This window comes from Xylocopa sonorina, chromosome 16, assembly GCF_050948175.1.
Source record: "Xylocopa sonorina isolate GNS202 chromosome 16, iyXylSono1_principal, whole genome shotgun sequence".
NCBI classification, from domain to species: domain Eukaryota; kingdom Metazoa; phylum Arthropoda; class Insecta; order Hymenoptera; family Apidae; genus Xylocopa; species Xylocopa sonorina.
The window spans coordinates 3,501,880-3,518,366 of record NC_135208.1 but is presented as its reverse complement, the minus strand read 5'-3'; the positions used below and the strand labels follow the sequence as shown (position 1 = coordinate 3,518,366).

The 16,487-nt window shown below is 50.7% G+C and overlaps 1 protein-coding gene across 1 annotated transcript; it reads right to left on the bottom strand.

Annotated features, from left to right (window-relative positions):
- Positions 1-3,706: 3,706 nt before the first annotated feature.
- LOC143431073 (uncharacterized) lies at positions 3,707-6,555 on the bottom strand. The gene is made up of 4 exons (XM_076907579.1): positions 6,211-6,555; positions 6,000-6,113; positions 4,762-4,869; positions 3,707-4,278 (listed from the first exon to the last, which is right to left on the bottom strand). The coding sequence occupies exons 1-4, from the start codon at positions 6,530-6,532 to the stop codon at positions 3,824-3,826; spliced, it is 999 nt and encodes a 332-aa protein (XP_076763694.1). The 5' UTR covers positions 6,533-6,555; the 3' UTR covers positions 3,707-3,823.
- Between the last annotated feature and the right edge of the window lie 9,932 nt (positions 6,556-16,487).

Genomic DNA, 16,487 nt, shown 5'->3' with positions numbered 1-16,487 from the left:
CGCACGAAGCCAATCATCGATCGCTCGTGGCTGGTTCCTGGTGATTTAGCAACGGCCGCCAGAAAATCGGCGGTTTCCGCGAAACGATGCGCCTTTTCACCGACCCCCGTGGCAATCGGTCAAACAACCGTGTGGCCTGGAAATATGCTCGCCCACAGCTCCTCTCTTTCACCCTCTCTCACCCTCTATCGGCTCTCGTCCCCGCGTCAGCGTCCACGCGAAAACGAGTGCACGGACGTGCACGCAGCCCGGGCGTAGGTTCTCTTTAATTCGCGGCAGCGTGCCGTTGGCTGCGTTGCTTCCGTGACGGATCGATAACCGATAACAACCGGGTCGAAGCATTGCCATGCAAAACAGCTCGTTAGGCGCCTCCTAAGGTACATCGCGCGCGTGCCCGTCTTTATCTTGAAAGACGCGGACCGCCTCGAGAGATGTTGGTTGGCGCCTCTTACTCCAGCCGGGACGGGAACGAGGGGGACGCTCGACGAGGGGACAGGCTTATTATTCCCGCGGTCTCCTTGGAGGACCTCGTGTAATCCTCGACACGTTTCGCGGAGACGGAAGATGGGGGCAATTAGTGGGCGCGCTCCTCCTTACGGCTGGACGCGCATCCGGGAGTAGTTTTCAAGCGTTTCGTATAAATCAACGATTCAATCATCCCGCGGAGGGGATCCAAAGGCTCTCTTTGGGCGGTTTCTTGGTTTATAGGCTGTTTCAGGTTGGTTCACGGGGCTTTAATGAGCTGGCTTTGCCTCGATCGCTTCGTTAAGGGATTGTAATGAGCTGTACTGTTTCTTGGATGTTTGCACGGCGATTCGAGGATTTCAATTGCGAACTGATGATCGTCTCGTTTGATAGTGGCCACTGGTTCGAGCGATTCCAAGTTTCTTCGCGATTTTAAGACTCCTTTTTCTGACTGATATCGTCAGGGATGGCGTAATCCGTGCAACGCGACGTACAGACGTAAACGTCAGCTCCTTTTCTCACTCGCGATCTCTCCTCGTCTCTCTCTCTCTCTCTCGACATCGAGCAGCCTCTTTCGCATGCGTGGCGGCTGCGGTCGCCGCGTTGTTGGCCAGCTTCACCGGTTGAATCAGAGGCCGAAGGTGCGGGAAGATACGGGGGCAGGGTGGTTACTAATTGTCTGAACCCTTCACCCCGCGAGAGCCCCCTCATCAACACTGATTGCCTAACTCTAGGACCCTCGAGCTCTGTCCTCACGATCCCGCCGCCGACGCCGACGCCAGAGTATTCTATGGCATGTCGACACACTCTGATCGCTCGAATACTTTCGACGCTACTTTTCGTACGCCTCCATGTTTGTTGCTTCTTCTCGTCTAGTTAGAAGATCGTGCGAGTGTTTAAAAAATTAGGATATTTGAGAAACAGGGGATGCGAAAAGTAAAACAGTCGCAGCGTAACTTTTTTTCTCGAAGGAAGGTCGTTTCGTGATCGCTATTGATTCTGAAAAGTTTCAGAGTTGGCGAATAATTTGCAGTGAGTATTAAATAGGAATACGCGGGGCTGGAACACCCCTGTACGGTTCAGCGAGTTAAACTACTGCTTTCCATCTCGATATTTCTCTCTTTAATAATAATAAAAGAAGGGAAACATAACAATGAACACTTTGACGACAATCGTACCATTCTCTCGTACGTCCATATATTTGACTGGTCCATTAAGAGGAGCTACTATCCAAGGGGCTCGTTAAACATCGTCCGTTTCAGAGGCAGGGCTGAAAAATCGCGAGGCGAGGAAGTCCGTCCGACGAAAGTCGATTATTCCGCCGGTGATTCGGGCGCTGATTTTTTCCTCTCTTCTGCTGCTGACTCAATTATTCGTCGCGATTCTTTGGGCAAACATTAGTTAGCACCGACTGGCTCGCGCGCACGGATTGCCTTCGATCGGTTTGGCTCGGTTCATGCGGCGACCCTTCATGGTTGCTTGGTTCCGTTGTCTACTCGTCAACGAACAGCCCCACGGCTACAGGGTGTTAACGCGGTTCTCATTTTCCTACGGCTAATCTCGTTCGTTCTCCCAAGGGTTGTCTCCACATTTTTATCTCTTCTTTTTCCGTCGAATTCGTCCAATAAATTTCACTGTAGACAATCGAAAAAATGTAATTATACAGCTAGTTGTACGTACGAGTTTTAATAATTTAAATCGTGTTATAATTAACGTACCGTTCATTTTATCTTTTTTTGGAACGTCGATCTGTAAAAAGTAGGATCGCGAGTCTTCGTCGTTGTTTAATATTCAACCAGCTTCCCCAAGGCGTTCGTTATCAACGCCGATAACTCGGTCGGCCGGTTTTCACGGTGAATTCCGATAGTTTTCTTCGACGGGGGTGGACACGCGTCAAGAATTATATTCCCTGGACGCGGGGATTGAGTTATACCGTGTCACCAAGATTAACTGTCCTCGGGTTTCGCGCAGCAGGCTTGACAAACGTATCCGGCAGCGATCGAACGAAAACGAAAACAACGCGCGCGATGCCAACCGATAATAAAACAAAAGCAACGGGAATAATAAAAAAAAAAAGAAGAGAAAAAAAGAACGCGCTCGCACGGTATCCCTTGTCCTAGGTGGTTATGTTTCACGGTGACATAGTGGCGGCAATGGAGGCTTCGTCTATCGTAACGCGATATCCGCTGGAAACGTCGAATTTGAAGCATTCGTCGTCGCGTTTGCCACGCGGAAATCACCGTTGCCCCAAATTTCACGACACCGGCTTTTCCGAGCTGTTTGAACGATCGCACCCCGTCGCCGCGCAGCGCGGATAAAAAATGTGCGGCGAGCAACGGTTTCGGACAGCCACCCCTTTTCACGAACGCTGTCGCGCGCTACCCCCGTTTGATCGAATGAGAGACACTGCCGTTCCGCTGGCCTATCGCCACTAATACAGATCTCACGCACTCTCTCCCCTCGATATAAACCATTCTCTACCCTTGTGCACACCGTATGGGAACCCATACGTGCACGCGCAGGAACCTCGAACGGCCATTCAGATTTAAATCGCGACGAGGAGAAAAAAATATATAGTATTCCCCTTGCAACGGCGCGGGACATCGCCTATAAGGCCTCTTTCACGACGTTTAAGTCGGTCGTTGGATCGAGAAACGTTCGCGATCGAAGAGCGTACGAAACGTGGATCCAAGGGATGCGAGATCTGGGTAGAAAAAGATTGAAGTAAATCAGTGCGAGATTTTTCTGTTAATTCCAGTTTTATTCGCCTCATCGTATCTCTATATAATACCATCTGTTTACATTAAATTAGATCTCTGGCTTATAAATAATATCAATATCTTTGTCTTTTAGTCTCTTTGATTTTTCCACGCACGCGCACTCGTCTCATATTCACACGAGAACTGTACATAGATATAATAATAATAATAATACCCCCCATCTCCTCTCTCTTTCTCTCTCTCTCTCTCTCTACAATTATTGTCCACGAACTATCTACACGTATGTACAAACTCTATGTACAATAACGAATCTCGCGAATATACACAATGGTCTCGATCACCGATCGGCCAAGAGAGAACGAGAGTAACAAAACTACCGAGACGTCTTTGAACCAGCGCCCTCGTAAAACCGAAGACGTAAAGCGTTTACCCCCTTTGGTTGTTGCTCGACGAACGGGGAACCGAACGAGAGTTAAAAACGAAGTAATAAATAAGGGATGAAAGATGAGCTCCGCGAGCCTCGATTAACGTCGGCCACCCTCTGACTGTACACCCGCCGACGACCTTCTAAGTAATCACTAGCCTTCCATCGGGAATTGTGCATCCTCGTTTCACTGAACCAGCAGTCATCGCTCGCCCTAGTAAGGCCTCCAGACAGGTTTCGCCGGCGGCGGCGACGAGATTTTCGTAGGCGATGGACTCCTCTTTGGCGACCGCGAGATCAAAGCTGCGGGCGGCACCTTCAACTCGTTCCTGTCACTGTCCACGGACTTCTTCTGGCCGGTTCTCTCTGGCGACGAGGAGGACGCGGTGATCACTGAAGACGCTGGTGGTAGAGTGTTCAATCTGATCGGTACGAACGCGCTGCGGATCTCCTCGGCGGCGGACTCGCTTCCAGACTCGCTGGGGCTCTTTGGTGGCGTCCTGGACGGGCTGTTCGGGATCGTCGCTGGCGTGGTCGTGGTGGTGCTGGTTTTCGGTGGCAGTGTCGCGTATTCCGCCGGGTATTTCACGTGGTCGAACGGGTACGACGGGAGAACGGTCGGCGGGAAGGTTGGCGGGAACAGGTCCGTCGATGGCATTGGGATGGTTCCTGGTGGAGAAGAATAAAGAGAGAACGATTAGATTTGTCTTGTTTTCACTTCGTAGCTCGTGGGCGAAGGGAGCTAAGTCGTATTGTTGTCGCGTAGCTGGCAGGGTGGATGCATAGGGGGTCGAAGGGGTCCGTTGTGGGAAAAGGGAGTTCAGGCTCACCCCTCGGTCCAGCCACGGGTATGAATCATCGACGGGCATCGCGGACTACGACGAAATCGATAACACGCACTCACGAGTCTCGTGAACGCGTGTCCTCTGTCGAAACTCTTCTTTTTTCTTCTTTTCTCTCGAACCGGAGTCGCAGCGATTCTTCGGCTCCGCGTATTGTTGGGCTTTGATTGATTGCGAACGGGACGGGGTTGAAGGGTCCTGATGGGGACGATTAGGAGCGTTCCGCGTGACTCGTGTTTTCGATCGTCTCGGACGCGTTTCGCAAGCTTCTTCCGTGGAAATTCTGGAGAGGGTGGAAAATCGTGCTCACCTTTGACGAACGCAGGATGCGGCAGGTGCCACGCGTGACCCAAGTACGCGACGTCCACCCAAGGATTGAGCAATCCAAGCCCAGGGAATCCATGTCCATATTGATAATCTGCAAGCAGAGACGAAACGTCTTCCTTAGCGCGAGATCGAAGCTCTCGAAAATAGACCGGAGAGACGCGTGCTCCCGAGGCGATTCCTTCGACTCTATAAATAAATATCCAGCGATCAAGGTTTCTCGAACCAGCGGCAACCAAACAACCTTGTTTTATTAGAGAGAATATTTCTCGCGCGTTCTCGTCCGCGATTTTCTTCAAACTCGATCGACGAACGGTTGTCACACAGATCACACTCGCGTGTGTAATTCACCAACGGTTCGCTCGCGGTGGGATCGGTGGTACCGAACGAATCGACAAAGAGTAGCGATATGGCTGGTAGATAAAAAAAAAATTGGGAGACGGTGGGGTCCAGCCGGGTTCTCCCATAAAACGCGGATTAACGACGCTCTCCGGAGGCGAGCTAGCAGATCACTGTTTACAGGATCGTCGCTCGTTGCGAGCCACATGCTACCGCCATATGCGGCGCGATAAACAAACGCATAAACGCGGCTCCTTTGCAGACGGCGGTCCGCGTCGTCGTTTCCATACCTCCCGCGGCTTCGTCCGGCTCTTTTGCCGTAGCTGATGCCGCCCCCCAATAAACACAGACCGACGTACGCGCCGTTTTAGTGTTCTCCAGGCCAATCGTGGGACTTGACCCGGTGGAAAATAAGCGAGGACGTCGAAAAGGGAGCCGCGACTAAGCCGCGATCGTCGCGGCTTGAAACGATGCCAACCGTCTGTTTTACGCGCGCGTACGCGTCTCTCCACGTAGACGGATTTTAACGCGGGAGCGCGCGCGCGCGCACAGCCACCCTTATGCACGTCCACGTGCAAACGTGGCTGCGAGAGACTGCGAGTCTCTGCGACCGCCAGCGCGGCCCGCGGTTTGAGGTCCACCGGATTATTAAACGCCTACGAGGATCCGACACCCGTTTTGCGGATTCTACGCCGACCACGCGAAACCTGTTCCCGATTAACGCTCCAACTTTCCGCGTTCCACTCGAATTCGAGGCGGATTTTTCGGATCGAAGATCGCAGAGATCGTTGGAGATGGCGATGCGTGGTGAATCGTGTCGAGTCGAAGGAATCGCGTTCGGTAGCGGTGGTTTCTCAGCGTAGTAGATCGTCGTGGCGAGCTTACTCGACTTGGATCTAGGCTCCCTCGGTCCGTCCACGGTCACTTTGATCGCTTTCGTGTACGTGGCCACTTGAAAGGGCACCGTGCTGATCTGGATCGTCAGCGAGAACGACTTTCCTAGAATCAGGCAAAATAGAATCGATTAACTCCCTCGTACGTTTGGAGAATCTTTTTGGTTGCGAAGGAAGGGTAGGATCGTTCGTCGGACACTGACCTCTCCCGCTGCGACCAACGAATCGCAGATCGTTGAACTTGGCGACTTGGTTCTTCATCACCGCGGTGCAGTTCCTCAGCTCACCGCAGCAGTTCTCGTCGTTCCCTGCTCTGATCGTGACCAGAGTGCCGTCGCTAACCTCGTCGAGGGCGACGACCTTGAAAGCCACCGGCAGCGATTTGTTGGACCTCCAATGCGATGGTAACGCGCTGCACAGGATGGCGGGACTTCCGGTCCTGACCAGATCACCGTGGCAAGCCTGCAGCGTCTCGTGGATCGCATTGAAGTTGTCCATTCCCAATGGCCCTTCCGGCAGATGCATCTTCACAGCGTGCAATTTTTAATTGCTCGCTGATCGTAAAACTGACGCAACTGGTTATAATCCTCGAGGCAACACCAAATAATCTTGTAAAAAGCACACCGCGTTTCAACGGTCCTGTTCACTGGGTACCTCCGATCGCACTCGAACACACTGGATCATGGGAACACCGTTCAACGGGCTGTTTTTATTTCTTTAACGTTTGTTTTTATTTCTTTTTACAACACGCGTGTAAAGAATCGCGGCGGAGAATCGTGTTTGGTACGAGCGACCTCCCTCCTCGTGTCTACGCGTTCACTTCCGATCGGGCGAGCAGGAAAAAAAAAACGATACGACCAGCAAAGAAAAGTCTGACACCGAACCGACGCGCACTCGATGCCGGCTGAGCGGATTCTAGTTTTTCGCGGCCGCAGCCGCAGCTATTTAGAGGGGATTTTTCTCCCCTCCAATTTTTCCGGAGCCCCACCCAGGCCAGGCGCGTCGACCAATGAGGACGGCGGTCGTGTTGTGGCCTCCGCGGCTCGCCGCCTTCGCCCCTAACCAGGCTTAGGGGGTGCCTTGCGAAAGGGGCTGCCAGCCTGCTGCCTCTCTTGCCAAGGGTGGCTTCTGCCTTCCTTACCGTTTCCCGTCTCTTCCCTCTCTCGTCACGCGTCCCGCGAGCACCCTCTCGCTCCCGCGCACTCGTCGCTTCGTCTCTGTTGCCCCCGCGGGACCGCACCACCCCGTCTCCTTGCTACCCTCCACCTTGCTCGCCCAAGCCACGCTCTCGTGACGAAGGAAATTTTCACGCGCACGTGTCTCAGTCGTCCCACCATCCGCGGAATCCTCAACGGTGCACGCGTTTCTTGACCTCCACCGTGTGTGATGTTCGCCAGAGGGATGAAGAAGGGTGGCGGTGGTTCTTGGATCGAGCACGCTGGCTGATGATTTTTTTATGATCCATCTTTTGGTGTCGCATTTATTGTTCTTCGAATCACGTGCAAGGGAACTGTGGATAATTTGAAAAATGTTTCTACGCGAGTCGATCGCCTTAATCCTGCGGAACAGAGCGGAAGAAAGAGGCACATAAATCCTGAAATCACGCCCCGTTAAGGCCGGATAATCCTGCGGTTAGCGTGGAATTAACTCCTAACGAATTTATTAAGTTTGACGGATTTGCGCGGTGCGTATCGCCACGTTTCACAATATTTGGACAGGTATTCATGCGAGTCCTTCCAGGGGATCCCATTCTTGTTACCAATTGGAATAATCATCGAACAAATATTTTCGAAAAATATCATACCAGTCGACGAACCAAAAATGTACCGAAAGAAGCGAAATTTGTACGTAAAATTAATGGCAACCCTTGTTAATTTTGCCATCGCGATAAACGCAATGTTATGCGAGTTTCTGTGAAGAACGAGTGGTCGATGTCCTTCAATATTTGGACAGGAATTGGTGCGGTGTCTTCGTGGGGGGTCCTGGGTGCCCTCGCGGCGAGCACGCGGCCGGAAGCGGGGGCAGAGATGCAAGGGCGGCGTTAAGAAGAGATTTATTAGGGTGCAAGGGGGCTCATTTCACCGATTTTCGCGCAAAATAGGTGCGGCAATTCAGCCCTTTTGGCGGAAACTCGAAAAGGACAGGTCGTAAAGGCTGACGTTGGCCGTGCACGAAATTCGAATCGATCTTGACGGAATCCCAATCCTTTGACTTTCTGGGTCACCGTGTCGTTCACGGGGGCTTTCCTGCGAGATTTACAACGAAATTGCACTCGCGGCGCATACAACCCTTTCTCACCACGGCACGCTGCTGCTGCTGCTGCTGCAAAGAGGAACGTTTTAACGAGGCCGTATTAAATTTCCGAATCTCGCGATTTCCCTGTTCGACGCTCCTGTTTTTTCCCTTTTTTACTCTTGCTAGCCCTGTGTGATCCAAATCGCTCAGCCTCTCGATGTCCTACCGAATTTTAGATTGCTGGCTAATGATTTGTAGATCCTTCGAAATTAAAAAATCTAAAACCTTTGCCTTGGAAAAAAGGGATCACAATAAATCGTTTCGAACTTTCCTAATTTACGCATTCATCGTTGATTTACTAAAATAGCGTTATTGAGGAACTTTGTAAGCCTGTTTTCAAAGAGTAACCCAAGTGCACCCCAATATGGGGTGGACACAGGAATTGGACACCTCGATTGATACGGGGAAATGCTTTCTATGGGGAAAGAACGTACCCCGTCGGTAGCCCTCTTGGCGAAATAGATGGCCGCGATCCATAAAGGCCCAGTTTTCGAAACTTTTACTGCCGATCGTCACGACCGGCTCGCCTCTCAAAGACTCGCAGGCTAATTTCTAGGTAAGGGCTCGTCGTGGAAGGGCCACCCTTCGATTTCCACTGCTTTCACGCGGTCTTTCAACGACGGACACAGTCTTGCACGGATTTTTACGCCTGCCGTGGATTAACGCGAGATTAACCCCATTTTTTCTGCACACCCTCGTCGATCGCGCTGCATCTGCGGCGATTGAAAGGTCCGAAAGCTTACACCAACGACGCCCTTTTCTTCTGAACACGCTCGATTCAACTGGAAGATCGTTGGGTGGAAGAATTCTGAATTTTTTCCCTTCTTCTACAAAGCGAATCTCAGAAGGATTGATAAAAAGCTGATAGCTTCGCATCTCCGCAATTATCTCCGATCTTTATTCGCGCTTCCATCGTCGAGAGAAAAAAAGTCGCACGAATTCAGCAGCCAAAACAATGGCGGTGCAAAAACCAGCGCATTGGCAGCAACAGGAACCGGCTGATTAATTAGTAGTAGACGAAGGCAGCGGGAAGGGCGAAGACGCGGGGGTGAGCGAGCATTTCGCGTAATGAGCCACGCTCGGAGGACTAATTTCTTAAAATCCGCGAGCACGCGTTAGACGTCCGTTTCCTAGCCAGTGACCAGCAAAAGGCAGCAGCCTTTTTTAATAAAGCCTAGTGCCTGGCCTGGACAAAGACAATGACTTGCATGCATGGCGTCAGGCGACGCCACGGTTAGACGAATATGAGAAAATAAAAAAAAAAAAAAAAAAAAAAAAGGAGAGAAAGAAGAGGAGGGAAAAAAGGACGCGTGAAAAGATGCACGGCCGATGCCGACAGGGGCGTCCGTTTGATCCGCTCTTCGACGCCTCGTTCCAACCGGGACGATGTCATATATCTCCGTTCCTCTACAAAGAACTCGCAGTTAGATTAACTTGGAATCGCGTGGAATTACACAAAGCGGTCGCGAGAGTAAAAGACTGGATCGGGACTGTCAACGGACGGCTTGAATTTAAATGTTACTTTGTGCGGATGCTGGTTACCTCTGCCTCTTTTCTGTTTTTTTTTTTTTTTTTTTTTTTTTTTTTTTTTTTTTAGACACCCCTGTTTTTAACCGTGCGCGAGGATTTGGTTGCGCGGTGCGTTTTAATTCCATGTATTCTCCTGGCAAAGTGGCCAGAGTTTCTGCCTGGTAATTTCCTTCGTAGTCGTTTAACCGCGGTCGATCTTCAGTAGATGGTAAATGAGTATGGTAATGCGTTTCCTTCTGGCTCTTCATTCGTCTAATTAATTTCATATTTCGCGCTTATTCAGGGTCGCGTGAGATATCGGATGTTGAATTAAACTATTGTTGTCTGCGAGGTCGGAAAAATGGTAATCAGTGCGATATAAATCGCATGGTTGAAGACAAGAGTGATTCGACTGGATTAAAGGCAGCGAGCGATGCAAATTACAATCGAATTAAATTATAATTTACACTGTTCGCTTTATTTTCAATTACCACGTAATTGGACGAAATTCGTCCGCGCATTTCCGGTTTGGCAGAATTTCGTAGTCGCTTCGATTTCGCGAGACGCGTGAAAAACAATCGAAGATCGTTCTCAAACTTGTTGCACGTCTCCGACCGAACAAGGCCAGGGCGTCGTTCCTGGCTGGCGAAATAAGACGAATCGCGTTACTCTTTTGGATGGCACGAACGCCAAAAGAATTGAATACGGAGCGAGAAAGGTGGTGGCGCGTTTCGATGTCGCTGGGGGTTGGAGAGGAGCGCGCGAAAAGGGACACGATGGCCCGCGGGAAGGGAAGGCGGAGGAGCAAGCACGCGGGGCACAGAAGTTAACACGAGAGCGTGCATTGTGTGCGGTGAGCGAGCCGGAAGCGTCGCCATACTGCGTATCGCCCCGCGTCGCTTTTGTTTCCGTTCTCGTTGCCCCGATCGTTTCCCGCCCCCACCTGCGCCACCCTTCGCCCTACGCCTACTACGCCCCTTTTGTTTCGCCGCCTCGTCTCTTTCGCGGACCCCGTCCCCGTTGACGAAGGAGCGGGCGACAGTGTCGCGAACTTTGTCAACCGATAAAGGGGTGCTAGCGCATCATCCCCCTTTTCTTTTTCGTGATTGCTTTTGCTTGCTTGCGGTGCGCGATCTCTCTTCAGCGAAGAGTCTTCGGTTTGGTAACGCGCATGAAAACGAGAAGAAACGCGGAAATGCGGAACAGGAAGGCCAGGGAGGTGTAGCATGTAAAACGCTCCATTATTGCGGTTTCACGCGGAGAATTATAATTAATATACAGGTTGGTTATTCATATGGAAGCGTGGAATACTCAAGCGGAATGTATCCATGTACGTAGCTTCGTTTTTAGTTACGGAGATGGTATCAACTTGGACGATTAATTAGAAACGCGCGAATCGGTAAAAGTGTCGAGCGATATAGAAACGTAGCTTTCGATTCGCGCGGAGGGTTGGAGGAATGTTTAAAATGCCGGAAAAATGGGGCGTACCGGTGCGTTCGATGGCGTAAAAATCGCGTGGCGGAAGTACGACAGGGATTGATTAAATAACAAGGTAAAAGCCGCTATTACTATTCCCCGCGTCGCGCTAAAACACCGCCCTTTGATACCCATTACCACCGTCTGGTTACCTGCCATTAATACCCGATATCGATGCCTATTAGCCAACGCACCTAATAACCTACAACCAGACTATAATGCTCTCAGCGCGCGAGGCAGTCTAGATTCCAGTGTAGCCGTGGCACATTCTCGGACCGAATGCCAGGCTTTCGCTTCCCAATAAACGTATCCCCGTGCAGCCGCCGCCACCCCTCCATTTCCCTTGGAACTCTCGACCGATCTACCCGGCCGCCCTCTCGGCCGATCACCCCTCTGTCGTCCTTAATTCGAGTCAAGATTACAAATTGATTCCGTAGCAGTCTGTGTATGAATCAGGCGTCACGTGTTCGGGACGCACCCCTCGCTCGCGCGCCCCGACCACCCTCCAGCTCTCGCCCATCTATGATGGTCGCGCAGCACGGCCAGCACGAGCGTGCACCCACGCTAAATCTAAACCCGCCACCAGTGTACAACCAGGGCTCTCTCTACCTACTACCCCACTTCACACCTACGCGACGAGATTAGGCTCCAAGTTGCGCCGCCACCCTTTGACCAGCGTTCCTTGCAGCCTCGACGATCGTTGTTTGTCAAATTTTTTACCACCGATCCGCTGGAAATCCGCTGGGAAATTTGATCGCTTGCAAATTTGGAATTTGTTTAAAAAAGACTGCCCCCGTTACGAGATCAACCCTTTGCGATTCGAGTCACGTTTCGCGTTTCAGCCCCAGTGATTAATAGTTAGCCAGGTTTATATTATATTAAAGGACTACATTTTTTACCGCTCGGAAGAAAATTATTTATTATCTCCATGGAGAATCGCTCGCGGTCGAAACCCGATGGTTTCGCCATCGGAGAGTCGGGTTAAGCGTTTCGACGGCTCATAGGAAGCCGCGTGTTTTCGAAATCTCTGTACGTGCGCGCGCGCGCGTCGCATGATCGATGCCCCGGGCCATTATTATTTGCAGCCCCTTACGTAGTATTGTTACGGACCCCATACGCGGGTGCCACGGGCGAAGAACAAGCGGGCGGGAGGGTGGCGACGCGGTGGAACGATGCGTGTGGAAAATCGCCGCTACGTGACAAATCGTAATTGAACAATTTTAGTTTGACGCGCGCGATGATTGGACAGCGACGGATCTTGAATCACGGATCGAGCCTCGCCGCCTCTTAATAAACGCCCCACGGAGACTCGACGCGATACGAAATCGCTGCGCACACGTGTTAATTCGAAGGGTGGTGTAATCCGTGATCGCTCGAGCCTCGATTAGTTCTGTCGATATCAGCTCCCGTACTGTTCTCCACTGATTTAGAAAATAAAGGCATAAACCAGCGAGTAAACGATGCTCGCGCGTCTGGGGTGCACGCGACGGAAGCCACCCCCATAACGAAATGACCGTCAAAGACAATATAACTCGGGACCGGCTCATCAAGCTCGGATGAGACGGACTCGGATTCCCTCGCGCTATTACCTCATTAATGGCCCTCGCCTCCATCGCTTTCGGCGATCTGGTAACCCTTCGTCGGCTCGCCATCCCTTTAAGTCCCGGTGCTAAGTCCTAAGTAAGGTCACCGAGCAATTTCCGGTAGTCATCTCGGCTAACGGCCGCCACTGTGTTTCCTGAACGCGACTTCGAGATCGTATCTCCGTGGACCTCGATGGTTCCCAACGAAACGGCCACTGCGTTCGCTAATAACGCGATTGAACAAATTCATCGATTCGAACGGGGCTAATCAATCGCGCGCAGAAAAAGTGGATCCGAAATTTACCCGCGATTGTCTTCTGGTAATTCGAAGTAATCGGAATTTGCCGCTCGCCTAGAGAAATATCGATAAATCCGTGTGCGTCGCGTCGCTAATAGACTATAGAAAAAAGAGAAAAAAATGTGTGAGAGAGAGGGTAGTACGGAAAGGGAACACGGCCGATAGAATTAATCGAATATCGGGGCAAATATTAATTAATTACATCCATTCGGGTGAAACGAGTTTGGCCGGAGGCAATCACAGTCCGAAAGACAGCGAAAAAAACGGTTGAAAAGTGGCGAAAAGGGGTGTGGCGGAGGAAGGGGTGGCAGAGGAGGGGGTTGGGGCGAGAGGACGAGCGGAAAATCGGGACACGGATGAAAATTCGCAGATCGAACCGGTCGGGCCTCCGGGTGGCTAGCTGCTTTTCGCAAAAAGTAATGACGGCAGCGACGATAATAATCCGTTTAATTGGCGCACCGACCAAATCCAGGCACAATGGGATTAATTTGAACCAACAGCACTGTTCGCAGCGGCGGCCGCGCCTCTCCACCGCGCATGATTTATTTTATTAGAGTAGCTGCGCTTCAATCAAACAAGCCGGCCGTCATTAGAATCGTAAAATGCGCCGCGGATGCGCCCGCCCCCTCCCCGCGAGACACTAATGAGACACGGATTAGCGGTCGCGTGTTTCAATGAAGAAAAAAGAAAAAAAAGGGAAAAAAGAAATATCCTCGTTGTTCGTTGATGAAACGAGGAATTTGTACTTTTTCCCCCGCGTTCCTTTCGTTTCGTATTTTTTTTTTTTTCTTTTTTTGCCCGCTTCTACTTTTTGTTTCTTTCGGAATGGAAAGGGCGGAAATTACCGGGGCTTTTTTTTAAACATTCGCCGGATTAACTTTGCGCCTCGCCATTGAAATATTTATTTTAATTCACCGCTTTAATATTTTTTAATACGTACTTTATGTTATCGGATGTTTTAAATCCACGCGGACGAATGGATTCGAACGTTTCTATTTAACGTTATCATTCTATTCTGTGGGAGAACAAATAAGGATTAGACGAATTTTTTGAGAATAGCGACAATTACTTTGCTTAGTAATTATATTTTACAAATTTCATTTTATTCGCTCATCATCGTACCACTGTTCACTGGCGATATTCGTCAGAATCGTTGCACTATTTTTCCTTCGACAAACGAACAAAATATTCCATTTTCCAGAGGGTTAACAAAATTTTCCCTCTGCACGGTTCGCTGGTAATCGATAAGAGCAAGTTTAAACTCCCCCGATTTCGAAGCGATCCTCGCGGATCCAGTTCCATGCGGATTCCCAGCCGGGGACTTATGGACAAACGCGAGTGTTAATTCCATTTTAACGCTCGTCTTCCCGCGCGGATCGAAACTACCCTCTAAGACCGATACATATTTCATGGCGTTCGCAGCTTCGGCGGAAGCGTCGAATCCAAAGACTTGGTTGATTTATAATTTACCGACAGTCCCCCTCCGGAGTAATATCGATTGTCTGCCGCTGCTTTGATGAACATCGAGAACAAACGGAGCCACCCCTTCTTCTCGCAGTTGCGTGCTCTTGTTCGATCCCTCGAGAAGATATTTTCCATTTTGTACAAACAGTCGTACACTTTCTTCTTTCAAAAAAAGATCTCCTCTACCCTTCGCTTTTTTCTACGATTTCCCCAGCAAACAATCGTACAAGAGAGTTCACCCTCCTTCTAATTCCTTAAGCAACTTTCGCAAACAGTGCATCTCCCACACGGATTCCTACCTCCGCACAAAATCCCGATCGCTCGACAAACACTCGCGCACCCTTGCGCCTCAAACACCCCCCTGAAGACGATCGAGCCGTCGCACGCGAAGAAAGGACGACAGACGCACAGTCGATTGGATTAGAGCTCTGAAACGATTATCGGTTTGAAAAGAAGATGGACTCTGTCGGAGAATGGAGTGGCAAACATTTATCGAACGTTCGTCTCGCGGTCCTCTGCGGCGCGGCGGATGCTTGACGGTGCCCCGCAGATAAACGTTTGCGCGCGCGGACGCAACCAGAGGGGTGGAAACTGGCAACCCCCGATGCCAGACCGCGTCTCGTTCGAGGGAGCAAAAAATGTTATTCCTATGACATACCTCGACGCGGTCTTTGTGCTTTTTGACGTGTTAATCGTATAGGTTGCGCAACGGGGATGAATCGTCCATCGGGGATGAATTATCCGGGCTGGCTGTGGATGAAAGGAGGAGAAAGAGAAGAGGAGCAGATGCGTGTGTCGTCTGGCAGAGCCTCGTGGGCATTCTCTCGAAAAATTCAGGCGAGTTCTTTTCGAGAGCGTCTCCTCTTCCTCGTCCCCCATCTTGCGCCCTTGTTGGGGTCTGTGGGAGATCTTGCGACGAGTGGAATTGGGCCGCGGAACAAATTCGTGGCCACGAGGCAGGAATCTCTTTTTTTTTTGCGAACCACTGTGTTTGAAAGGGACTCGAGTTTCGTTGGAGGAAATTGAATTGGAGTAATTGTTTTCAATTATTTTGGATAGTCGAAACGCGTCCGGTAATCTGTTTGTCCAAACGTTCGCGAGGCTCTTCTTCGATGGCCAGACGCGTTTGAACGGCCCTCGGAAACTAATTCCGCCTCTTGAAGGCCTCCGCGGATAGTTGGGCGAAAGTTTAAGACGAGCTTGGCACACGAGGGTTGAGAAGTAGGCTGTCGAGAAGCGGAGGGAAAGCAACCCTCGAAGGTTGACCACTCTGAGCCATCTGTCGTTACGAGGGTGAACCAGGGTCACGTGTACTTGCAGACGTGTGTGTATATGCGAGGGTGGAACGGGGAGACGCGTTTCCTGGGAAATGGTATCGCTGCGAGGGTGGAAGAGTGTCACTAGAAGCGCGTTAAACGCTGTCGAGGGTCTTTATTTATCCGTCTAATCGCACGAGAGTTCTTGTACCTTGTCGTCCCTTTGATTTCTATAATTTTGCATATTCAGACTCAACGATATATAATAATTAAAAACGCATAACCTAAAACCAAACACATGGAGCAGTTGTCAAGTAACGAACGTCGACAAAAAATGATACTCGGCACCCCATGTCGAAAGCACGCAAAAACGGAGGAGCAAGTCGACAAAGAAGTATCGCGCGAGCGGAGGGTGAGAGAAAGAAGAAGACTTCCGCGATGCTGCACTCGGACAGCGTCCTCGAGAGGAGGTTTTCGGTAGCTCTTTGTGCGAATCGTTCACCTGATTTAACGCGGACACTGGCTCACTAGGAGGAGTGATACCTGACAGATGTTTGGGGATCTCGAGTGCTCCACCTTCCGCAAGAACGAGCGCGACT

What these genes read in the sequence shown, in the direction of transcription:
- LOC143431073 (XM_076907579.1), bottom strand. Translation starts at nt 6,532, where the DNA reads ATGCATCTGCCGGAAGGGCCATTGGGAATGGACAACTTCAATGCGATC. An exon ending in GGAGCCTAGATCCAAGTCGA is followed by an intron (nt 4,870 to 5,999) that starts GTAAGCTCGCCA and finishes CTCTGCTTGCAG; the next exon opens with ATTATCAATATGGACATGGA. An exon ending in GCATCCTGCGTTCGTCAAAG is followed by an intron (nt 4,279 to 4,761) that starts GTGAGCACGATT and finishes CTTCTCCACCAG; the next exon opens with GAACCATCCCAATGCCATCG.